This window comes from Fulvia fulva, chromosome 11, assembly GCF_020509005.1.
Source record: "Fulvia fulva chromosome 11, complete sequence".
Taxonomy (NCBI): domain Eukaryota; kingdom Fungi; phylum Ascomycota; class Dothideomycetes; order Mycosphaerellales; family Mycosphaerellaceae; genus Fulvia; species Fulvia fulva.
In genome coordinates, this window is record NC_063022.1 from 313,094 (window position 1) to 336,226 (window position 23,133).

Consider the following 23,133-nt stretch of genomic DNA (forward strand, 5'->3'; position numbering starts at 1 on the left):
CTTGCTGCTGATATCCTTAGCACGTGGCACGGAAACGGCGGATATTATTGTGCCACTCTGGAGTCGCTATTTGTGCCACTTCGAGAGAAAGCCCGAAGGATGATTCATCAATGTCGCCATTCAACAAGCTGAACACGGCTCGGCCGATGCACCGCTCCACGCACACTTCTGCAGCCACGTGCTGTTGCTGCATCAAGAGACACGCGTCTACTCACAACATCAAGCATACTCACATTGACTCCGCAGCATAAGAGGCGTGCCACCCCGATGAAAGATTGTACATGGTATCACGCAATGTACTGACCGAAGGATCAACGTATGACCTCATTTGTATCCCTCGAACCACGTTCAGAGAATCTCCAAGCTTCGTGAAGTCTGAGCTTAGGCACTTGGCGAGAAATACTACCGCTTCGACGAGCCAGACCGCAAGTGAGAATCAGCTCCGATATGGCGTCGACAGAAGAGGAAGCTGTTAGGGTTCGCAGGTCGTCCAAGTATGTTTCTGAGATGAACAGCGTGGAGCGTCTGCAGTCGCTTCAGGAATGGGCCGAAGGCAAGAAGTATATTTATCCTGGGGATGGTGCGACGATTGCGATCAATGCGAATTGTGGCATCGGCTCGCTGGCGTTCGGGAGGCCGCTGGCTTCAGTCCAGAGGGAAGGCGATGCCGCTGCAGACAAATATGCTGGTCAATATGATGCTCCCATCGGGCCACCTGCCTACAGGACTGTCACTGAAGAGCCACTTCCGCAGAAGAAGAATGCTGTGAAGCGTTGGCTAGACAAGCGACAAGACAAGAAGGATGCGAAAAGGCGAGCCAGCGCTCCGCCGTATGTACCCTGATGGAATCATGAGTCGGTATCATCGAGTCGATGGTAATGGCAAACTGGGAATTGCGGAGAGCAGTCGATGTCTGGGCCTTGAAATGAGAGCCGGTGGAATGTGCCTGAATCGCTGAATTTGTCGATGGGCTCAAAATGAACGCAAAGCATTCGCAGAGTTGTTGAGCAGAGTCGACGTCGAGCCAAGTGCTCAATCAACCGCGTTTGCTGTCGGATTCTCGGTCCACCCTGCCTTCTGCTTGAGGACCTTCTTTCTGTCCTCTTTCCACTTCTTATCCCAGGCATCAATCTTCCCACCTAGAACTTCTGTACCGCGAGCTGTGAGCATGACTACACCGCGAGCCACCACGAAGTCGCGAATCACCAGCTTCGCTCCTATGGAAAGGGAGGCGTCGATTCCGTTGACAGGTTCAAGCTCGAAAGCATAGGCTTTGTTGCCTTTCGTGTCTTGAAGCAATAACTTGTGCGGACCGGAAGGTCCCCCCGCACCAGAATTTGCAGTGGAAGCTGGATCAGCATCGTCCTCGTCGGGCACAACACGGATGACTTCGTGGCCCTTGCGAGTCTCGCCTCGCTCCTCCATCTCGATCGCTTCGACTTGGCTCCATCGACTGCGACCGATGTCTTCACTGTCAAGGACTTGGACTGGCACGGGTCCCGGGATACGCTGTTCCTTCACTTCCGGACTTGCTATGCCAGCGGGAAAGACAGAACGCGGGAATGACTGCAGCGACGAAGTAATATCTGTCCCGAGGAGGCGAAACTCAGCAGTCTTCTGCAAAGCTTGAAGGGGCGTGTTGAGCCTGATGGACTGCGAGAAATGCTGTAGCCATTGTTGAGTGGGTGGAATGTGCTTGGCAGCCAAAGCGCTGGCAATATCTGTGGTGACTTGCTGCATGTCGCCAGTTGATGGCGGCATATTGTAGTTCGTTGCTCACATGTTTGTCGATGTTAATGTCAAGGAGGAACTTTGAACGAGACGCGATTTCGAGATGGCCTCGGCTGCACTTTCCTTCCTGAGATGACTTCAGCACAGACGTCAGATCTAAAACCTTACCTGCAACGCGACTTCCCCCTTCTTTCACACCTTGATCTATATCGTCGGATGAACAAGCAGACACTTGGGTGTAGCTTCGTGTCATGAACACATTGATTCTTTACAAGCATCGTTGCAGACCAGCCATCTCTCGATGACACATGACCTCCGAACTGCGATATCTCCATCGGTGTCCCTCATACAAGAAGACGAAGTCGAACGCTCGACGATAATCTTTGTGGGCGCTATCGTCGTGCAGTGAGACAGACTCAAGCTATTGTGTAACTCTGAGCCACATTGCTGGTCTCAGATACGGAGCTGTTCACATTGTGTTTCATTTGACGCATTCCACCAGGAAATATCACGCTGGTGAGTGCTGCTCACGCCCAGAGGTGCGATCTGGAAAGTCAGGCTCAGAACGCGTAACGCTTTCCTCACGGTGATCCTTTTCGCAGTTCGAGTTGCAGTGAAGGTGGCGAGAGAGCAAGGTCTCCACGGGACTGAGGGCTTTGCAACCGCCTTTGACGCATTCCCATAAAGCTTTGCAGTTCCCTCCGCAACGAAAGCCTCGCTCTGAGTATGCTACATGAGTGGTAGAGACTCCAATCGGTAGAAACCCAGAGTAAGTACGCTGGATTTCAGCAACTTGCTTGCTGCCCACGAAGAGCGAACATTGCACCACTGCGCGAGGGGCCTGGTGCAATTCGCTTCAAGGCATTTGTGCTTTGGCAAACCGTACTCCGCGTGCTCGTAAATCAACTCGGAGACATGTGAGCGTGCTCCCTTATCATGCGCATGCAGATACCCATTGTGTTGCTTGTGCAATGCTCAATAGGAGAAGAAGTGCTCGGGGGACTCAGTCTGAATCACATGCGGCTGCAAGGATTCGCGGCGGGTTGCGCCGTGACCCCTGCTCGCTCTTTTGCGCTTTCCACACGCACAATAAACAATCAGACACGCGTTGATTCAGAAAAACCTCACAACAACAAAGAAGCTACACTCGTTCCAACACCATCACCTTCCTCACCACCACCACATCCTTCATACATACCACACTCGCTAAACCAACATCCCACACGACACAGCAAGAATGCAGAACAAGCTCATCACTCTTACTGCCGCCGCCGCCATGGCTGGAATGGCAACCGCTGGTAAGCAACACCGAATCGCGCTCAATGTGCGACCAAGGCTAATATTACAACAGCCGGCAACAGCTACAAGGTCGTGTACGAGACCACCACCTCGACCAAGTCCATCTGCCCGGACCACGCTGCTACTGCCTTGTCAGAGCCGATCACCACCAGCACGATTGTGTACACCGTCACCGTCCCGGCTGGAGACTGCGGCCCAACATCGTCCGCCAGCAACCCAGTCGTGACCGAGACCACAACTATCACCACCAGTCGCGAGGCTTCTGCTTCGTCCAAATTCAGCAGCAACGAGGTTGGCCCTACCACTGGCGATGTCATCGGCGCTTCCAGCTCTCAGCTCGACTCGACCGTCCACATGACCAGCACCATCAATGCGGCCAGCACCGTCACCATCGGCGCCGATTCCACTACCGAGACCAAGGCACCTGTCGCCACCCCATACGCACCCTTCCCACCGTACTCTGCTCCAGGCAACTCAAGCTCGATCATCGGCACTGGCACTGGTACTGGTGCCATCCCAAGCGGCACCGGCGCATTCCCATTGCCATCTGGAGTCGAGACCTTCCCGGGCGGTGCCGCCGCCATCGGCATGAGCAGCATCCTTGCTCTTGGCGCCATGGCTGCCGGTGCTCTCTTCCTCTTCTAAACTGCCACAACACACGAAGCGCACGAATACATCACGAAGACAAGATAGAGCGGGCGCAGTGATGGAGCATTTGCATTTGGTGCACATGACTTTCAAGGCCGACTCACACCTGAGACAGCCCACATGGAAAAAGTGCGACCCACAACATGACACGAGTACAGAGCGATGGATCACAGCATTCTGGGCGTTTTGTAACATGCATGGATAGCGACACGGGATAGTTGCATACTGTAATCAAGAGAAAACTTTGCTTTGACTCTCAGGTCTCGTCTATATGTCTATCTGTCTATCTGCTCTGCCATGCGATCGTGAACTTGGTTGCCTTGCTGCTGCCAGGGTACACTTTAGCTTGAGTGCTGCCGGAAGGCGTTGAGTCTGTCGAGAAAGCGGTTGAGCCGCTGTACTCGAGAGTGTTGCCCTCGCCGGTGAAGACTGTGCTCGTGACACCAGAACCACACGTGAACTCACCTGAGACTACACCGCAGTTGCCCTTCGAGGACTTGAGGGTGAAGCCATCACCAGAGGCGGTCGCAGTGATGGTCGCGCATGTGCCAGAGGTGTACCAAGTACCGGCAGATATGATGCATCCGTTCTGACTGCCACCAGATACAACATTCAAGTATCCCGATCCGCTGAAAGTGCCACCAGGCGAGGACGTGGGGCTGGAGCCAGGTGCAGTCATGGTCGAAGTTGGTGAACCACCACCGCTAGACTTTGGAAGGTATTTGATTCCTGAGCTCGGGCAATTCGACCTCGTCAACGACTGCGAAGGCTCGAATGTTCCCTTCTGCACGGATCCACGAACGTTGTAGAAATACCACAACTCATCGAGCGCGCCTGATGCACAGCCGACGTATGGCTTGAAACCACCATGTTGCTTAGCCAGAGCATTCTCGATCTGTGCCAGGGTGTACGTATGACTCGACGAAGGCGAGATCCCGGCGTCCGCGAGCCATGTGTAAGATGGAAGTGTTTTGAAGAGATCCACAGTCCGCTGGAAGAAATCAGGGACTTCCTCGGTCGGTTGGTAGGACGTATAGCAATCTGGGTCGAGAGTAGAGACACAAGTTCCATGCTTGCTCCATTCGTGTTCCCAGAACTGCTCGTTTTGACTTTTGTAGTCGGGCCAGTAGGTATTCATATACGACACGAGATCCTGCTTGCCGTAGGAGTTAAGGATGGCGGTGATGTTGGTGTAAGCGCGGTTGTCGTCGCAGTTGGCTTCGTAGGTGCCATCACAGTTGTCGGGCCACAGGCCGTGGATTGTCCAGGAGTCGACGGGGCCCCTGCCAAACAGAGAGGTGTTAGCTATGCTCGAGACCCACATGGTGATGTCTGGGACAGACGATGCCTTCGACCCTCCAGTGCTTACGTTTGAGGGTTTGTGTCCCAGAATTGGGTCTGAAGGAGGGCGCCGCCGGGGCTGTTGAAGCAGCAGAGGTCTTGCTGGGCGGTGGTGTTTTGGCAAGAGAGCTGGCCGCCTGAGCAAGTCTTGGAGTCTCCTAGATCCGCACGGCGGGAGACGGGGCTGCTGAGGCTGCCTAGGACTTGTTGTGCTGTGCCGATGGCTGAGAGGGCGAAGCCCGAGATGGTGCGTGGAGAGGGCATCTTGTGGATGAAGTCTGGCTTGCTGGGCAAGAAGCCTTCCAGACGGGAGGAGGAAGCATTTTGTAATCTTTCAACCCACGCCATAGCAATCGATCTATGCTGCTACGTTCTTCCTGTTCCGTGTTCGCCTCAGTGGATCGGCCGAGATACTTCAGAACCAATGCACAATAGCCGACTTCTCGCATAGGGAGAGGTGTTACGCTGCGGTGAATCCGGGAAGTCGACATGATGTGGTCCCTTGCTGCGCGTGTCTCAGATGCGTGAGCGAGATTGGGATCATGATTGGTTACACATGGAACAAGACATCGAGGGCCGTTCCGCCTCCAGCTGACGACAAGGCGTTTGAGTGGCTGTCATAGTGGAGGCTTAATATGAGCCACTTCCCGCACGACGACTACACTCGCTCCGGCGTCGCGGACCAAGTCGGCAACATGCCCGCATCATGTTGCAAACAGCCAGACACCAGCTCGCACGAGGCGGTCGCAGCGCTTTCCTGCAGCAGTACCTGAAGGCCAGCTCCGTGAGATGCTATAGCAGTGGTCTTCAGTCGACCATCAAGCTCAGCAGCTTGCAGGCGCCACACTCTGGCGAGATTGCCGTGCTGTCGCTGAACAGGCCCAAGGCACGCAATGCCATCTCCAAGCAGTTGCTCGGCGAGCTGAACCGCGTCGTCGAGCAACTTCACTCCGAGGGAGCCAAGAGCAGCACCCGCGCCCTGATCCTGGCCAGCGAGAGCGACGATGCCTTCTGCGCAGGAGCAGACCTCAAGGAACGGCTGACGTTCAGCGAGGATGAGTACGCCATCCATACTCTCGTCCATCTCAAAGCTACCGCTAATCTCCTCTACAGCACGAAAGACTTCCTCAAAACCCTCCGCCACACCTTCCACCGCCTGTCCACCCTCCCCATTCCCACCATCTCCGCCATCTCCTCCACCGCCTTCGGCGGCGGCCTCGAACTAGCCCTGTGCACAAACTTCCGCGTCATGTCCTCCACAGCCTCCATCGGGTTGCCCGAAACCCGCCTCGCCATCATCCCCGGCGCTGGAGGGACCTACCGCCTCCCTGCCTTGATCGGCGAATCCCGCGCTCGAGACCTGATCCTTACAGGACGCCGAGTCTCCGGAGAAGAGGCGTACTTCATCGGACTATGTGATAGGATCGTGCAGATCCGTGAAGATGAGCAGAACGGGAGTGGAGTCGCGAGGGGCAAGGTCCTGGAGCAGGCTGTGGAAATGGCGACGAATATCTGTGAAGGGGGCCCAGTCGCGATCAGAGCGGCGATGGAGGCGGTGAATGGGTGGAAGAAGGGAGCGGAGAGTGAGAATAAGGCTTATGAGCAGATCCTCAACACGAGTGATAGGACTGAGGCGTTGAGGGCTTTTGGGGAGAAGAGGAAGCCGGCTTTCAAGGGAAGGTAGATGATGAGATGCGTGTATGTATGTACTTGGCACAGGAGATATACGATGGTGATTTGAATGTGATGATGAGCTTAGCAAAGTGTTCATTGAAAAATCTGGCTGTGCTGAAATGGTACGGTTATGCAGCATGTACGCGCACATCTCCGTGAACACATCTGTGAACGACCCTCGCCAACGCTCTGCTCCAGGTTGCCCTGCACATCTCCTAGTCGTGCTCCTCCTCGGTCGATGCGCCGTCCGCGTATGGGCATGCTTCCTCAGTAAGCCTGAAGGCCGGCCGGCAGCCGGTAGATCAGAACATCAAGCGTCAAATCACATCTGCAACGGTCGATGCTGATGACTGCGTGTAATCTCTGCGGCCATTGAAGAGCAGCTCTGCTTGGCACGCCCCGATTGATTTTCATGACGAGTGGAGATGAGGCCGGGCATCTTCGACGATGCAGACACTCTCGGTGCAGCAGAGATGTTTCCGATGGCCATCATTACAATTTGGTGTGCTTCGAGGTGTGTCGTTTGGACGGCAAAGTCCTGACTCTCCAAGGCATTCCATGTGGAGAACGTGTCCATAAGTCGCTCCTTCATATCCTTACTAAACTCCCAAAGATCGATGAGACCCGATGCATTCCCCTCGAACGTAAAGAGCCCACTCTATTCGTGTCCTTCCTCATCATGCTATGGCGAGTCAGCGACATCGTTCTCCGTCCATCACTGTAAGCCGCATCCTCATTCAGACTAAGCCCATTGAACCTGAAGTCCTCGCCATAGTGTTCTCTCAACCAATCCTTCTCTTCCTGCGTATACGGCGGCGGCTTCGTCACCCCATCCGCAACCAAGCTGGACGCACAAGACTCGGTCTGCGGTGTTCGAGGCCTGGGCTTGCGGATCTTTCTCTGCTTGACGGAGAAGGCTCGCACGAGCAATTTGGGTTTGCCGGCTTCTGGCAGAGTTGTAGGCGCTGACATGCTATGGACGGTCATGCTCCAATCGTAGACTGCTTTGTAGTCTTCCCACCTCTGCATCTCGTCGCCGGGCCAGATGGCTTGCTTCCACGGCAGTCCTGATCCCTCACTGAAGTAACCTTGGCGATGGCCCTCCAGCCAGACTTTCGACTTGTACTCCTTCCGAAAGCCCGGCTCCTTGATCTCAACACGATCGAAAACGCAGCCAACTTCGCCGTTGAGGTCTACCAGCCTCGTCGTCGCTTCTCCGAGCGGGAAGTCGTCATGGATGTGGCCACCGAGGATATTGCTGGCTAGGTCCGGACAGTAAAGCACGTCGTGGAGAATCAGAGTCTTGTGAGATCTGCTTCCTGTGGAGGTAGGGTCTGTCTTGACCTCGAGATGGACTTCGCCTATGCCCATGACGCGGCATCGATCGGTTGGGAAGCTGCAGTAGATGGATGTGTCGAAGGGCGTGATGCTCGTGAACCAGTCTCGGTGAGTCGCTACGTGGGCGTTGGAAGAGTTCGACAAGATCCAGTCTGCTTCGTATGCTTCTCCTGTCGGTGCCATGATAGTCCGTCTCGTCGTTTTGATGCGGTATGCAGACTGTGATCTCCTTATAGGATACTAGCAGGAGAGTCCTTCGATTCGCACCAACGATGAAGATGAAAATAAGGGAAGGCAAGGAAAACGTACAAACACTCTCCACATACGAACACTGTTCGTTTGCACATTTTCTTCGTCTTCAATAGTCTGGACCTGGGACAGGCGGACGTCTGAGATAGTCCGATGATTTTCATTTGTGCAACCATTGGCAGAATGTGAAAAGTGACACCTGCCTCGACTTCGACCGATGCGGCTCAAACATCGTTGCTAGCCATGTTGACCTTCGAACTGAATATGTAGGACTCTGGTACTCGGAACCATTAGCGTATCAAGTGATCATATACACAAGTCGGGAAGCTGAAGCGGTACACCAGAAGCGGAAGCACCACCAACCCGATCCCGAAAAACCTTCCACATCAGCTTCGGCTCGCGGTACCGGTACCGGGTGGTCAAAAGTCCAGTCGCCTCCCGCATTCCAAGCGTCACGAACAGACCACGTCCTGCACCACGCGCATAACCCACATCATCTCCTCGCCGACGGAGTCACGGACATGACATCTGACGAGAGAAAACATTCACCTAATTATGCTACACGTCCGCATCGCCACCTTCCCACTTTTCCACCGTCTTGGCTCATCACAAACCAGGTTTCAAACGCATCTCACGACATCTGCCACTTCCACTCTCGACTAGCGCGAAGCCACTACGCGTCACGTCGCGTGCTCACGAAACGGCCCCCAATCCAACGGCGACGAGTTTCAGCACAGCACACCGTTCTATAGCAAATGCATTCATTACACTAGCTACGTACCATGCTACACACCTCACTGCCCGGCCGATTTCATTGATTCCTCCCATCGTCGCCGCCACAGTAGGGTTGCCGCCCATCTGCTAGGATGTCGCGTGAGCGAAACCCTTCATCGCACGCGTCACAAAGCCCGGCCCTTCAAATCGAAAAATCGCCCACAACGCATATCCCGCCCGGAAAACACCCACTGCAATGCGCCCTGCGCCGCTGTCATGTCGAAAGGGACAGTCGGAAACCAGTCTGGGGTATATGTACTTTGCCATTCTCCATCCAACAAAGTAAACGCAACAAGCAAACGCACATCCTCACTGCTGAGCTCCAACCTTGGAAGTCCAGCAGGTGTAAAGTCGTGTATGACTCTTTTCGCTCATATCGTTTTGCGAGCGTCGTCGTGAAATCGTATCGTAAGCATCGAACGCCGTGTGCATCGTACATAAGAAATCAGCGCAAAAGTTCGCCGCCAAGTTCCATGCCCAGACCGTTGCGGGGAGTGCTGCGGTTCATCGTAGGGCTGGAGGAAGGTGGCATGAGATTGTTGAAGTCCAGCTTGCGGCGTGCTGAAGCGCCTGGTGTTCGTCCTGCTACCGGTGTCCGGCTCCATGGCCCTTGTGCTGGACTGGGTGTAATGTTGACGAAGTCGGAAAAGCAGAAGTTTGTGCCTGGGGTGTTTGGTCCGAAGCCGAGGAAGCCATTGCCGGTAGTACCAGGTGTCATATGTGAGGATGGTAGAGGTGTCGACTTCATAGGTGGGGTAGTAGGAGGCTGGATGATGCTCTTGGCATGAGATGCACCATTCGCTGGCGACGGCGAGGTAGCAAGATACATGAGGAGGTCTGCTCCGTCATCGCCAGTCTTCGGTGTGCGTGACCAAGACACATGGTTGATCTTCCTCATACGACGATCGGGTGGTGGTGTTCGTGGAGGAGAAGACGTCAACTGAGTCGAAGGATTGATGTTGAAGCTGTGCACCGGTAGATCTGCATCGTCTTCCTCGCTGAACTCTGGTGATGGCGGGTCATCCGCAATTGTCGAGCCTTCCGAGATGAACGATAGTTGTGATGTCTGATTCGAAGCAAAGCGAGCATGCTTGGTCTGCTTGATAGGCGAGGATTGTGCAAGACTCTGCTCCTTCTTCCATGTATTCTGGCGAGCAGCCGCTCCTCTTGTCCTCCTACCCGTCACAGCACCCGACGATGCAAAGGATCTTTGCGCTTCCGCAGGCTTTATCCTCTTGTGTCTGGTGTTGCCAACAGATCGAGGTAAGTCGTCGGAGAACATGGGCTCGGTGATCGGCGAAGAGGCTAGACCGTTGCTGGAATGTAACCGGCTGGAGACAGTCGAGGCAGTATCGGAAATGGTATCATTGTTGCTCGAAGCCGGTCTCTTTCTCCTTAGACGCTCCTCGACTTGAGGCTCGATAGCGTCTAGGCTTAGGTTCTCCCATCCATTCTGTATCTTGACATTGGCCAGTGCGAGTCGGTCTTGGAGGGCTCGGGTCATCTGTAGCAGTGCGTCAGCAAGGCCGGTCGTAGTGAAGTGGTAGCCTGTCAATGCTCACCTTGGAGACTTGGACTCTCCTCATGACCCGGCTCGCTACATCGTCTGGGTTCTCAGTCCTCGTTGCTGCGGCCATGGTGAGCTGATTGCAGAGGGGCAGCGAAGCGCAAGCCACAACTTGCTCCGCAGCTGAAACTCGGTCTGTCTGAAGAAAGAGGTGATGGCAATGCTGACGCCGGCAGCGAGCGTGATGGTCAGTATGATCTTGAGACCACGGCGACCAGCATGTAATGTTCAGCACAAGGGAGGAGAATGGCGGCCGGCGTCTAGGAAGTCAGAGTCGTTGCACAGGAACAGGACCTGTGCATTCCTCGACGAGGTTAGCGTTGCCGCCTCAGATCGTCGATTGGGTGCCAAGCAGATAGAACTATAGTCCGCGCTGTTATGTCCGAGCGAAGCCGATGTGTGATGTGGCAGTGGCCCTGTAGAACTACTGTTGGGGAGAGACGGGAGGAAGAAGTTTTGCGGTTGGTGCGCGTAAAGGCAGCAAAGTGAAGAATTGTTTATGCAGTTCACTCTTTGATGCTGTTGCACGACACCCTGCTGTGTTCTGTCGCTATCCAGCCAATGTAAAAGGTACCGGTACACTAATGCAAGCACTTTCGGCTTCAATACTTGATTGCTTCCAGCCTATCTCGTAGCTAACCATCCACAAGCTCCTCGCCAATTGTTGGTTCTGCCTCCCGATCGGAAGAAGATCCCATTATGATGATCTCTTAGATCACTCATGATGCTTACGGCTTTCGCGTGGCCCTGCGTATCTGGGCAATAGTCATGGTGAGTCAATAGCACAAACAAGAGCAGAGGCCTTATACTAACCCTCACAGGTCATCTTGACGGTCCCGACATTGTTCTTCGTCAAGCCACGCTTGCCGGTATCTGCTGCGAGTGCTCTGCGGCCTCAATATCTGTCCTTCGTGAAGCATCGTCCCTTCTGGATATTCCAGCTCGGCAATATCGCGCAGTCACTCGGCGTCTTCTTACCGCCGATCTGGATGCCGTCTTTTGCTCTCTTGATCGGTCTGCCATCACATGCAGGACCACTTAGCGTAGCTCTGTACACCATATACCTAGGATGGGTCGCGGGTCGATACCACATCTCTCAAGCCATCCTGATCTCTACTATCGGCTCCCTGGTCGCAGTCTTCGTCTTCTGAGGTCTGGAAATGTCTCAGGCCATGCTTTACATATTTGCCATACTATGGGGTATATTCGGCGGCGGCTTCAATGCCACATGGCCTGGTTGTGCCAGGGAGATGCGCCGTCTCGAGCCTACTGGCAATGTCAACACTGGGATCGTCATTGGCATGATGGCCGCCGGCAAAGGAATCGGCGGAGTCGTGAGTGGACCTTTGAGCGAGAAGTTGCTGAGCATCAATTGGCACAGTCATGCGGGATTCGCCTACGGTACACCTTACAGTTCACTGATTACCTGCTGCGGAATCATTGCGGCCTTCGGCGGAGCAGCATGTCTGGGTCGATTGTTCAAGCTTGTTTGAGTTGTGTCATGGTGACCGGCACTGAACAGATGCGACAGGAGACACACATATGCAGAGCGCTTCTGGTCAGAGCGGCAAGAAATGTTTCGCTGAAGCAGTCAGATTCACGATCCACAACAGATCTAGACCTGTACATCATGGTCACATCCGGAGCGCCAAGCGCACATGTTTCCTGACATAGAATGCACGCTGCATTTGAAAAGATAGCGCTCGCCGCTCTATCGTCTCGGGATGCCGAATCCGTCGGCTCATGTCGGGACTTCTCGCTAGTCTGCATGCCCGGCATTACAAGAACGCACCACGTGCAGTCCAGAGCTCAGAAGAACTGCCAGAGTGCCGCGGACAGTGGAGTCGTTATGCTCGGAATCGTCTCCTAGCACCTACACACCCTTGAAGATCATGCTATGGCAGGGATGTATCGCTTATGGGAAGAATGACGATCGAGCAGTCAGCACAAATTGACATTCACGATGTCGCCATGTCCCAATCCTCCCGGGTACTTGGGGACGTAACAGCAGCAGCACATCGATACATGGATCTCTATGCAAGACACGTACCACCTCGCGCTTGCTCGATGCAAACCCTCTCTGCGATATAGCAGAACCTGGTTGAGCAGAGGCACAAAAGGTCTGGTACTTCCAAGGACAATCTTTCCTCGAAGCAGCAGCATTGACATTGCTTGCCCAAGACCATTCACGACATTCGTTACCTAGGCACAATCCAGGCTTACTCCTCAAGGCAGAGCACGCTCAGCCCTACTGCTAACCACAATCCACTCCGCATGTCTGCATACTCCAAGAATGGGATCGTCGTTAGTCTACAACACCACTCACCCATCAATTACAACCACAACCACACCCTCCTGCTTCGTTACCCTTGAACAACAACTCCAAGAATTACAGTTTGACGTCCAGCAAGGCGAGATCCGCCAAGCACGACTTCGCACTCTGCCCAGCAGTATCGACCAACTCGAGACTTTCCAGATCGGCCTGTACCTCTCTCTAATACCTCGCGACCTGGTACCAAAGCACCTCTTCACCATCAGCCCCCAGACGGGAAATATCAGTCTGAATAGAGCAACAGATCGAACGATCGAATTCCTCGATCGGTTAGAACCTCTGTGGCAAGTCGCGGACTTTGATGAGGATGTAGTGCTGGGGTGTATCGTGAGGGTTGGGTGGTGGGGGCAGGGGCCAGATGCGGTGGGGGAGGGGTGGTTGTGGGGATGGGCTGGTGGTGTGGTCATGTTCTTTGCGGTATGCGTAGTGTTGGGGGGATGTGAATAGGGTCACAAACTAATACAGGTGAGCAGTGTCGGAAAGACGATTGTGCGACCTGAGATGGTCATGAGGACTTGATAGTACCACTATGCGGTATCCATCCATATGAGGTCCATCTTGCGAAATCTTAAATGCCGTCGAACTCGCAGAAGCCCAGCGCAAGCGCATCCTCCCTCACAGCATGCATCGTGGCCAGCCGTGTCCTCCGTGCCGGTCCAGCCTTTCACGACTCCAGCAGATCTGCCAGAACTTCCTTCTCAGCGAGCGCACCAAGCCAGCCAGTCACGAAGCTGTTGTAGTCATGTCTCCGATGCCGTGCCTTGTCCTGATCATCTTTAGACTGCCACGAAGCATCGCGCAGATTGGCACGCAAGAAGGTCTGCTGTGCAATGACCTTCGCGCGCAGCTTGATGAGATCGGTGACATGGTCGTGTGCTGTGACATTGTCTTCGACTTCCGGTGGTAATGACGCTTGTTCGATGTCGAGCTGCGCGATGCCGAACTCTGGTGTTATCCCTGTCACGACATCTTTCCTCGTCTCTGCGCCTTCAAACTCTCGCCAGCCTTCGGATACTTTGTCGAGCTTCTTGTCGTAGGCTTGGATAGCTTTGACGTTCTGTACGAGCTCTTGGTGCTCCTTCACAGCCGGATCGCGCACCACTGCCATCAAGTTGAAGGCCACACTTTCGCCTGCGAAATCCATCATGCGTTGCTGTATAGCCGGGGTGGCGACATGCATCCAGTCGCCCGAGCCTCCATCAGCACCGTTGCCACCGAGGCCGAAAGAGCCAAGATCGTGCGGTTGGCCATCTAGACCGTCGAGCTTCCAGACGTGGTCGCCAATGGGCATGTAGGCAATGAAGTGGTAGCCTTCTTCAGCTTCGTAGTCTGTTTCTCTGGCGGCTTTGGCGGCGGCGACGGCTTCCTTGGGTGGCCTTCGAGCACGGCCGGAGCGTCGAGGCTGGACTTTCTCGTCTGCAGCATCAGCACCATTGGTGTCCAGCTCATCATCCTCGTCCTTGACTGGATTGTTTTTTCCTTTGCGCTTCGCGGTTGGGCTGAACTCATCGTCAGAGTCTTCTGGCAATCTCCTCGTCTGGCGACGTGATCGCCAGTCAGAGGTCGTTGTGCTTAATTCAGCATCCGAAAGATCTGGCGTCGCTTTTCTGCTTCTCCCAGATGATCGCACTGCGGTCGCTCCTGCCTTCGCAGCCTTCGCAGCCTTCGCCTTGGCTGGTGGCTTAGCAGCTTGCCTCGCACGTTTCGCTTCACGAGCTTTGGCAGCTGAGACACTCTTCTTGTACTTGTCGAACTTCCCTTTGGTGTGCACATCGGCCTGGAGTAAGTCTGTCGTTCGTGCAAATGAGTTGTGTATGCGCCGAACAAACTCGAAGTTGTCGATGGCGTCGCCACGAGCCATTGGGTTCATATCCTCGGTGAAGTCCTTGAAGTCGTTGAGTTCTTTGCCCATGTCGAGGCCGGGTATGTTGTTGATGATGTTGAGCAGAGCAACAGAGGCACAAGCAAAGTCGGGTATTTGGTTGGCAAACCATACGTGGTCAGTGTTGATTGTTGTGTCGACTTCGTCCCGATCTTCCGTCTTGTATCGAAAGAGGAATATCAAAGCGTGTATTGGTCGACTGTACGGGGTCAGATGATTCCGGCTTGAATTGGCAGGAGGGACATACGGTAGTGGGATGAGATCTTCGGGCTCTGTGCCGTACAGTTCCTGCACCTTGATGCCTCGAGCGCCCATTTCTTGTAACATCACACTGAAGAATGCCTGCCATGGAAGTTGAGCTGGTGGCGAATATCAATTATCCTGATGCTAACGTACGGGCTCGCTCTCCATCTCGACCCATCCTGGCCATGTTTGGCGGTCTGGCAACGCAAGGCTTTTGTCGCCGTTGGTAGTAGTCGTCGTCGCAGCGGCGCCATTGGCTGTGCGCTTAGTGCCTCTGTTCGGCGGCATGTCGGTCGGTGGTGCTATCAGGAGTGTGTAGCGGGTCTTGTCAGAGCGCAGTGAATGCAAACAAGCGTGCTCAGGTTGGAAGCAGAAGGAACGATGGCGACAAATCGATGGTGCCGTCGAGGAGTCTGCCGGTCATATCTGCACAGCTGAAGTGTGCATAGAGGCCGTGCTCCATTGTACAGACGGTGAAAGGTATTGTTCCTATTGCCGCTCATGATCCGAGTCGTTTGTGACAGGTAAAGAGGTGGCTGGACGTCGTGTTGCGTTTGATGCCACTTCAGACCCTAGTACTCACTAGATCAAATGGAGATGCACGTCCGGGGTCTGAACACTTCTTCGCGTCACTGTGTTTCGCGTCGACCGCTCACCGGTGCATGTGAAGAAGTTCATTCCCAACAGACATAACAACCACTCCCTGCACCTTGTTAAAAGACTCTACGACCCTCCTTACGAAGTGCTGCAGTCTGAGATACCGCTTGTCAGATCTCTTGCGCAACACCACCGCCATTGCAAGACCACAGCACACAGAAACAACATTCTCGGCTGCATGCGATGAGACGACGATAGCCATGAGCACACCACAAACACCGCGCATGCGGGGCGCGGGCGCGTATCCCGAAACACCGTTGACGACGAGACGAGCGCAAAGACCAGCACAATATGCACCATCATCGCCCGGTATGCAGAGAGCACCGCTGCCCTCGATCCCCACCCTCAAGTCACAACAACCGACCACGAGTCCGCCTGGCGAACCCTTGATACCCGAGCACATCATCGACCCACCCTCACAGCGGTTATATGCAGTTGCCATATGGGTTGGCCTGTGGACATGGCGGATCTGTGACTTGATGGCATTGCAGGAGTCGGAAGAGCAGAGTTTATGGCTGTTCATGAAATGGGTTGCAATGGACGGCATCTTTCTGTTTGGCCTGCCGAGTATGAGGATACCGTGGCTGGAATGGAGTCCGGCGACCATGACTTTGCTGTTCCTGGCACATGCTTTCGCTGATGGTATGCTCATGTTCAGAATTCCCATACCACTTGGAGCAGGACTGGCGGTGTTATGGCGAGGAGTGTGGGGTGCTTACGAGACGGCTGTCAACGAGCACAATGTCAACCCGAATACCATCATGTTCAACGAGTCTTTGATTCTGGGACGGCAGGTCATCCACATCTTGCCCGAGGGGTCGGCTGTGCTAAACCCACAAAGAGAGGCGTTCTGCATTGATGCCTCGAGGACTGGTGTGAAGCTGCCAATTACAATCAACGCAACGAGCCCGATAGGTATCGATATACTGCGAGTGGATCTGGAAACTCAGGCGAACGAAACCCTACACATCAGCAAGTCGCAGATTAAGACTCTGCATAAGGAGGCTTCCCGACTGCTTTCTTATAGCGACAACCCGAACGAGCCAAAGACCCTGTACTACACCGTGAAGAAGCCTGGGCTTTATGTTCTGGCAAAGGTGCTGGATCAATCAAACCTCGAGGTATCGCGCAAGAAGCTGGCACATACTGTGGTTGTCCCTTGTCCAAAAGCCGAGATAGTGGCCACCACCAAGGACAAGTGCAAGGGCGAGACCGCGAATGTCGCTCTGCAAGCTATTGGCACGCCGCCGATGAGGATCAGGTACCGGAAGTACGTCAACAAGAACCACCAGGACATCACATCGGAGAACATCCAGCCCGATGATTTCTTCTCGCCTCTGTCGAAGCAGGACCAAAACTCTTTGGTGGTCCCCAATCGAGTGGAGACAGAGTGGGCCAGGACGCGCTCCGTGAGCGTGCCCATTTCTGAAAGCTTGGCTACATCCGGGACGTGGTCGTATACGATCGAGGAGATTGTCGATGGTTTCGGCAACAAGGTCTCGTACTCCGGGCGCGACAAGGATGAGCACAGCCGCCACGCACCAAAGTCTTCCAACAATCGTCAAATATTCAATGTCCACGAGAGACCCAATGTCGTGTTCAATGGATGTTCACCACAACGACCACTGAAAGTGGCGCAGGGACAATACGCGTCACTACCTCTCGTCTATGGCAGTACTGGTAAGAATGAGATCGCGAACGCCACATACCACCTCGAGTACAGATTCACACCCGAGGAAAGTCTTGCTGCTGGCGGCGATCTTAGTGCTGTTCAGGAGATCAAGACTTTCAAGCCTCATGCGAGCGGCCAGAAGCCACTGGTACAACTTCCAGGTCTTTACACCTTGACTGGCGTGGCGAGCGAGCACTGCTCCGGCGATGTTCGTGAGCCTGCATCGTGTTTGCTGGAGAATCCGCCACGACCATCACTTACGCTGACTAGCGAGCCCATCCACGACAAATGCGCAGGAAGCTCAATTGGTCTTCGCGCAGACCTTGATCTTGCTGGTACACCACCATTCGCAGTGCAGATGAAAATGACACGCAATGATGAAAGGCAACACACCTTCTGGACTGAAAGAGTCAACGGCTTACGTGGCCAGCTGCAACTGACGCCTCCGCAAGCGGGCAACTACAAGTACCAGATCCTGAGTGTTAGCGATGCTGTATACAAAGAGCAGTCCGTGAATGTTGAGGCCCTCGAGCAAGCTATCAAGCCTTCGGCGTCGGCCGCGTTTGTCAGGGACGAGAAGCAGACCTTGTGTATGGACGAACGAGCTTCGTGGGATGTCGCCCTTGTCGGTGATGCACCGTTCAAGCTTGAGTATGAGCTTGTTCACAATGGCAAGCGCGACAAGAAGGTCATGGACGGCCTCACTGAACCAATCGTCGAGATCAAAACTGACCCTCTTCACGATGGTGGAGACTATACGCTGGCTCTCGTCAGTATCACCGACAATGTGGGCTGCAAAGAGTTCCTCAGAGCCGAAGCAAAGGTTGCTGTAAGACACCAGAAGCCAAAGGTGGCCTTTGGGCAGATTGAAGCTAGACGTACTGTGGACTCCTTGGAGGGCAAACAAATAGCGCTGCCGTTGCGTCTGACCGGCGAGGCACCATGGACTGTGAAGTTTTTGGACCACAACGGCAGTTTGCAGGCCATGCGCGCTTCATATCCAAATGACCGACTCGCGGTCGACCAGGCTGGTATATACGAACTCATGGAGGTCTCTGACAACTTCTGTCCTGGCGTGGTCGACTCAGAGGCGAAACAATTTCAGGTCGCATGGATCGCTCGACCAGAGCTTCGTCTGGCACCTGATGGATGTGTCGTGCGGAAGGGCAATACTTGCATCAAATCAGACGTTTGCGAGGGCGACGATGATGCGGTCGAGGTCCTGTTCAAGGGCGCTCCTCCCTTCGAGGCGGCCTATGTGCAACATGTGAAGCCTGAGAAGGGCGCCGTGACACCAAAGAACAAGAACCTAAGAGCAGCATTGAATGTGGCCTCCCTTCGTATGGACACTCAGCAGGCTGGAACTTACGACTACAAGTTCGCAACGCTGAAGGACTCCAACTATGATCCTAGCGCCAAGCACTTCTCGCCGCTCACGATCCAGCAGAAGGTGCACTCTCGACCGTCAGCGGCTTTCACGACCCCCGGCAAGACTTACAGCTTCTGCTCGGTCGAGTCCGAAGGCGAGGAGGTTATTCCAGTCACCCTGCACGGTCAGCCGCCATTCGAGCTCGAAGTTGAGATCAAGCATCACGGCTCGATCAAGCCAGAGCTGGTCCACTACAACAATATCCCAAGCACTACACACGACATCCGCATTCCACACTCTCGCCTACATCTCGGCAAGTCTGCCGTGTCATTACGTCGTGTAAGCGATGCTCGCGGCTGCGCAAGAACGCTCGACAGTACCACACCACGCGTCCAGATCTCGGTCCATGATGCGCCCACCATCACACCGCTCGAGATCCAAACAGACTACTGCGTGGGCGATCGCATCAATTTCGGCCTCTCCGGCGTAGCACCTTTCCAAGTCTTCTACACTTTCGAAGGCCAACAACGTAAAGCTTCCGTCGCCTCTGGCAACACCTTCCGCCGCCTCGCCGAGAAGCCCGGAACTTTCGCCATCACAGGTCTCCAAGACTCCGCTTCCTCTTGCCGCGCCAACCCAAACCTCACAAAACACATCCACGGCATGCCCTCCGTCCGGGTCTCCAACGGCCGCGACAGCTACGTCGACATCCACGAAGGCGGCGAGGCAGAGATTCTGTTCGAATTCGGTGGCGTGCCGCCTTTTGAGTTCACATATATCAGAAGTTCAAACACCGAGAAGGCGGCGAAGAAGAAGGGCACGATTCTTGATATGAGGAGTGAGATTAGTGATGAGAGGAGTATGAGGATCTTCGCGAGTGAGGAGGGGACGTATGAGGTTGTGGCGATTAAGGATGCGTTTTGTGCGTATTCGAAGCCGGGTATCAAGGTGGAGAGTGATAAGAGGAAGAGGTTGCAGTATTGAGTGGGATGTATGAGGAAATGGGTGTTTATGGCGTGGCGTTATGGCGCTTTGGTGCTGAAGGACCAGTGATTCGTGACGGAGGATCGTGAAAGCATGTAAGATGTGGCATAGTGATTGCTTATCAAGACATTCCAGCCCTGGTCGCATCGCGACGGTCACGTACTCATGTTGAAGTGGCAACAAGAGCGACGTGAGAAGGCACACGTGATAGTCTGCCGGACGGACGTCGATTGTCGCCAGTACCCCTTTCTACGCTTCTTACACTTCCGGAGTCCCATCACAATAGCTGTTACACAACAAGGGTCTAATATCGGCTAGGAACTCCGACTGCATTAAGGTTACGCTCGTCTCGAGATAGCTTGACAGCCAAGAAGAGGCCGCATGAATGACTGTGCGTGGCGCATATGGACTTGCATGCAACCGCGCTTCTGGATACATTGTTCAAATCCTCCACAACACTGTCCGAGCCATGTCACAATCTACTGGAGGGCCAAAATACAAAAGTCGAAGTCTTGATCTTGGCTAAGGGCACGGAATGAGGCATGTTCCTTCTGAACAGTGTGAAAGTGCCAAACCCCGAGGCATTTTCCCGAAGCTCAGCTGAAGTGACAACTGCAGGCCGTGAACGCCACGAACGCAAGCTCTGGTCGCCTCAGCCCCAGATACAGGCCGGCCACGGCATGGCAGGTATTCTGATTTTCAGCGCCACGAGGCTATGCTGTGCTGTTGCATATTGTCGCGCTGTTCGCTGCGCGAGTAACATGCCGTAAGTGCTCCATACTGAAACATTGGTCCTCTCTTTCTGTAGGATATGAACGCCGACATCCTTGCTCCTTGAGTATGATTCAGCTTCCGTGTTGACGACATGCATGAACCTATTGCAATTGCTGCTGGGACGGTTGGCATCCTCAGTGCAGTGATCTCGATCACCGAAGAATTTATGAGGCTTCATACGCGATCTGCGCAGTGCTCCCGAACATGTCAGACAAACAGGCGCTAGCCTCGAGAGTTCACATGCTATCCTCATGCCTTTGGCCCAGATGCTGTTGTGATCCGATCTTGAAGATGCACACGACTTGGCGAGACCCATCGATCAGTTACAAGACGCTTGCAGGAAGCTGAAATATGGCATGCGAATGTATCCCTCCAGACCGGGGCGCGCATCATCGCTCACGTTCAGAGAGAGGTTCCATTGGTGGTGGTACAGAAAAGACATCCGGCAATTGCAGGAACAGATCGAGAGAGCACAAGGCAGCAAAACACTATCTCTGTCAAACCGCATCTTTCAGGCTATCGGAGAGAATGCCGAACATCAAGCAGAGATGCGACAAGAGAGTGCAGGAACACAGGCCGAGATACGGAACTTGATGCATGAATTCTTGGACCTTGCGAAGAGACAACGAGCGCACGGATCCTCTGTCCGTAGTGACGATGGGCGCACTTTGATAGAGGTCTCTAGTAGGCTGCAATCCAAGATCGACAAATGGCGGGAGAGCGTTGTGCCGCCCTCCACGAAGTACGACGATACACGATCCAATGTCTCTGGGCTCGACTCGCTTCGGTCCAGCGTCATGTTGTCTTCGGCGCCGAGCTACATGGGCATCGATAGCTTCATGGTACCAGAGTATCCTAGGTTGCCAGCGGACCCAACAAAAGATGAGACTAGAAGACCCGTGTTTGCCATGACGACTGCCCAACACAGGACACCTACGCATAGTCGATCGAGCCGCACCGTACCAGTGCAGCCAGCACGACATGATAACACGAGCGGACAAGACCATACTCCACTGTCAAGTGCCTCGACGCAGGTCAGGGCAGAACGAAATACAGACTTGGAGCGAGCCGCAGAAGATCGTGACAGTGGTTACCAAAGTGTATCCCGGCTTTTACAGACAAGACGACGTTCTGAAGCTCAGTCATCCATAGCAGAAGATCAAAAAATCGCCGGAAGATGTGAGGCCACCTCAACAGCACACCAGCAATCGCAATCCACGCAGCTTCGCTGACCGAAGTGCCCGCTCTCTGAGCACAACATCAGCTCTATCGACCTCCGCCCCCTACGACCCCAACGCACGTCAACCGCGCTACCGCAATGTCCGAGACGACCAAGGCCGCGTGATCGCCGTCGACATAGCCACAGCCCCTTCTATCCACCAGGTCAAAAGCGCACCTCCAGATCTGCTTGAGGCGACGAGGCACATGGAAGGTGGTGCAGATAGGACCTCCATCAATGGGTTTCTTGCTTGCTTGGATAGTAATGTTGCACAGACTGTGGCGTTGAGCCGGAGTGCCGTGTCGTTGGGGCGAGATAGATCATCGTCCTCGCCTGAGTCACAAGCAGAGGCTTTGCGACCAGTACCTCCTCTGCCCGAGATGCGCAGCCTTGGTCGCTCGTCTCCGGCCGTCTACAGAGATCCTCGGGATGACATATCAGCCGCGGTGTCCAGGCCAGCTGAGCCACGACAAATCGACATATCAGAGCCATTCGATCGACATCGTCGTACCGATACGGCACAGCTCACCAAGCGCTCCAGACCTCGACCCGACGAAGTCGATGCAACATCCATAAGCCCCAACAGACTCATTAGGCCAGCACCTCTCGCAGAGCTGCCCGTCAATCTACCATCAAGCGCAACACGCACGCATAGTCCTTCTAAGCGTGAGACCGAGAGAGATAAAAGCCGTCGCGTGGCTCGACATGCTCGAGAGCGAGAACGACATCAAGGATTTCGAGACGAGAATTTGGAATGTTCTGGTGGACCGTCGCCGGTGCCTTTGAGGACGTTCAGAGATGCGGTGGGCTCGTCTACGGCGAATGCTCTCATGGCTTCTACGGATGTTGTGACTGGGTGTGGGGCCTCGCGACGTCGGTTGTAGAGATGGTCAGATTGTGATGATCGTGTACGATGGAAGGAAAAAGAGGATATGTGAGGTAATGAAGCAGAGTGGGGCGGGAACCCGTCGTTGGGCAATAAGGACCTTTCCTGCGTCGCTATTCCCTTGGGCTTTCTAGCGACTTAGCGATGGAAGCATGATATACGACCGACGACGACACGATACCCAAATTGTGATTTTGACACACCTGTGCGGGCTGTTCTCACTTTTTGACAAATGAGGCTTACTGAGGTTTCAACAAGTCAGAGAACATTAGGGTCGGTCTTTGCATTATTTCACGAACAGGAGACATTAGTATGTATCATCATCCATGTCTTTAGAGCAACACCATCCTCAAGCCCGCCACTTCTGGTGATCCGGAGCCCCTTGAACTTAGCTCGGCGGTGCTCCTTTCCCTCCGTTGCCACCTCCACCCTTCTTCTGCTCAGGCGAGTCCTCGGTGGGCTTCTTGTTGCGTGCGTGACTGGGCGGAGCCGGG

The 23,133-nt window shown here is 54.3% G+C and overlaps 11 protein-coding genes across 11 annotated transcripts; 6 read left to right on the top strand and 5 right to left on the bottom strand.

Annotated features, from left to right (window-relative positions):
• Nucleotides 1–447: 447 nt before the first annotated feature.
• Nucleotides 448–843, top strand: CLAFUR5_12628 (uncharacterized protein; the record flags this gene model as incomplete). Its single annotated transcript, XM_047911776.1, has 1 exon — nucleotides 448–843. The coding sequence occupies one exon, from the start codon at nucleotides 448–450 to the stop codon at nucleotides 841–843; it is 396 nt and encodes a 131-aa protein (XP_047768069.1).
• A 189-nt stretch (nucleotides 844–1,032) lies between these two features.
• On the bottom strand, nucleotides 1,033–1,761 carry CLAFUR5_12629 (RecQ-mediated genome instability protein 1; the record flags this gene model as incomplete). The annotated part of the gene is made up of 1 exon (XM_047911777.1): nucleotides 1,033–1,761. The coding sequence occupies one exon, from the start codon at nucleotides 1,759–1,761 to the stop codon at nucleotides 1,033–1,035; it is 729 nt and encodes a 242-aa protein (XP_047768068.1).
• A 1,207-nt stretch (nucleotides 1,762–2,968) lies between these two features.
• CLAFUR5_12630 (uncharacterized protein) lies at nucleotides 2,969–3,675 on the top strand (the record flags this gene model as incomplete). The annotated part of the gene is made up of 2 exons (XM_047911778.1): nucleotides 2,969–3,029; nucleotides 3,083–3,675. 2 exons carry the CDS (start codon nucleotides 2,969–2,971, stop codon nucleotides 3,673–3,675), a joined length of 654 nt encoding a protein of 217 aa, XP_047768372.1.
• Nucleotides 3,676–3,961: 286 nt separating this feature from the next.
• On the bottom strand, nucleotides 3,962–5,367 carry CLAFUR5_12631 (Ribonuclease T2-like; the record flags this gene model as incomplete). Its single annotated transcript, XM_047911779.1, has 2 exons — nucleotides 3,962–4,961; nucleotides 5,048–5,367. 2 exons carry the CDS (start codon nucleotides 5,365–5,367, stop codon nucleotides 3,962–3,964), a joined length of 1,320 nt encoding a protein of 439 aa, XP_047768373.1.
• A 358-nt stretch (nucleotides 5,368–5,725) lies between these two features.
• CLAFUR5_12632 (Enoyl-CoA isomerase/hydratase) lies at nucleotides 5,726–6,703 on the top strand (the record flags this gene model as incomplete). The annotated part of the gene is made up of 2 exons (XM_047911780.1): nucleotides 5,726–6,078; nucleotides 6,133–6,703. 2 exons carry the CDS (start codon nucleotides 5,726–5,728, stop codon nucleotides 6,701–6,703), a joined length of 924 nt encoding a protein of 307 aa, XP_047768370.1.
• A 578-nt stretch (nucleotides 6,704–7,281) lies between these two features.
• CLAFUR5_12633 (uncharacterized protein) lies at nucleotides 7,282–8,214 on the bottom strand (the record flags this gene model as incomplete). Its single annotated transcript, XM_047911781.1, has 1 exon — nucleotides 7,282–8,214. One exon carries the CDS (start codon nucleotides 8,212–8,214, stop codon nucleotides 7,282–7,284), a length of 933 nt encoding a protein of 310 aa, XP_047768371.1.
• Nucleotides 8,215–9,499: 1,285 nt separating this feature from the next.
• Nucleotides 9,500–10,691, bottom strand: CLAFUR5_12634 (uncharacterized protein; the record flags this gene model as incomplete). The annotated part of the gene is made up of 2 exons (XM_047911782.1): nucleotides 9,500–10,558; nucleotides 10,617–10,691. The coding sequence occupies 2 exons, from the start codon at nucleotides 10,689–10,691 to the stop codon at nucleotides 9,500–9,502; spliced, it is 1,134 nt and encodes a 377-aa protein (XP_047768192.1).
• Nucleotides 10,692–11,389: 698 nt separating this feature from the next.
• CLAFUR5_12635 (uncharacterized protein) lies at nucleotides 11,390–11,772 on the top strand (the record flags this gene model as incomplete). Its single annotated transcript, XM_047911783.1, has 2 exons — nucleotides 11,390–11,392; nucleotides 11,443–11,772. The coding sequence occupies 2 exons, from the start codon at nucleotides 11,390–11,392 to the stop codon at nucleotides 11,770–11,772; spliced, it is 333 nt and encodes a 110-aa protein (XP_047768194.1).
• A 1,845-nt stretch (nucleotides 11,773–13,617) lies between these two features.
• On the bottom strand, nucleotides 13,618–15,366 carry CLAFUR5_12636 (Ubiquitin carboxyl-terminal hydrolase isozyme L5; the record flags this gene model as incomplete). The annotated part of the gene is made up of 3 exons (XM_047911784.1): nucleotides 13,618–15,034; nucleotides 15,083–15,177; nucleotides 15,232–15,366. The coding sequence occupies 3 exons, from the start codon at nucleotides 15,364–15,366 to the stop codon at nucleotides 13,618–13,620; spliced, it is 1,647 nt and encodes a 548-aa protein (XP_047768368.1).
• A 569-nt stretch (nucleotides 15,367–15,935) lies between these two features.
• CLAFUR5_12637 (Nucleoporin) lies at nucleotides 15,936–19,760 on the top strand (the record flags this gene model as incomplete). The annotated part of the gene is made up of 1 exon (XM_047911785.1): nucleotides 15,936–19,760. One exon carries the CDS (start codon nucleotides 15,936–15,938, stop codon nucleotides 19,758–19,760), a length of 3,825 nt encoding a protein of 1,274 aa, XP_047768369.1.
• A 1,322-nt stretch (nucleotides 19,761–21,082) lies between these two features.
• On the top strand, nucleotides 21,083–22,637 carry CLAFUR5_12638 (uncharacterized protein; the record flags this gene model as incomplete). Its single annotated transcript, XM_047911786.1, has 2 exons — nucleotides 21,083–21,634; nucleotides 21,687–22,637. 2 exons carry the CDS (start codon nucleotides 21,083–21,085, stop codon nucleotides 22,635–22,637), a joined length of 1,503 nt encoding a protein of 500 aa, XP_047768474.1.
• Nucleotides 22,638–23,133: the final 496 nt, after the last annotated feature.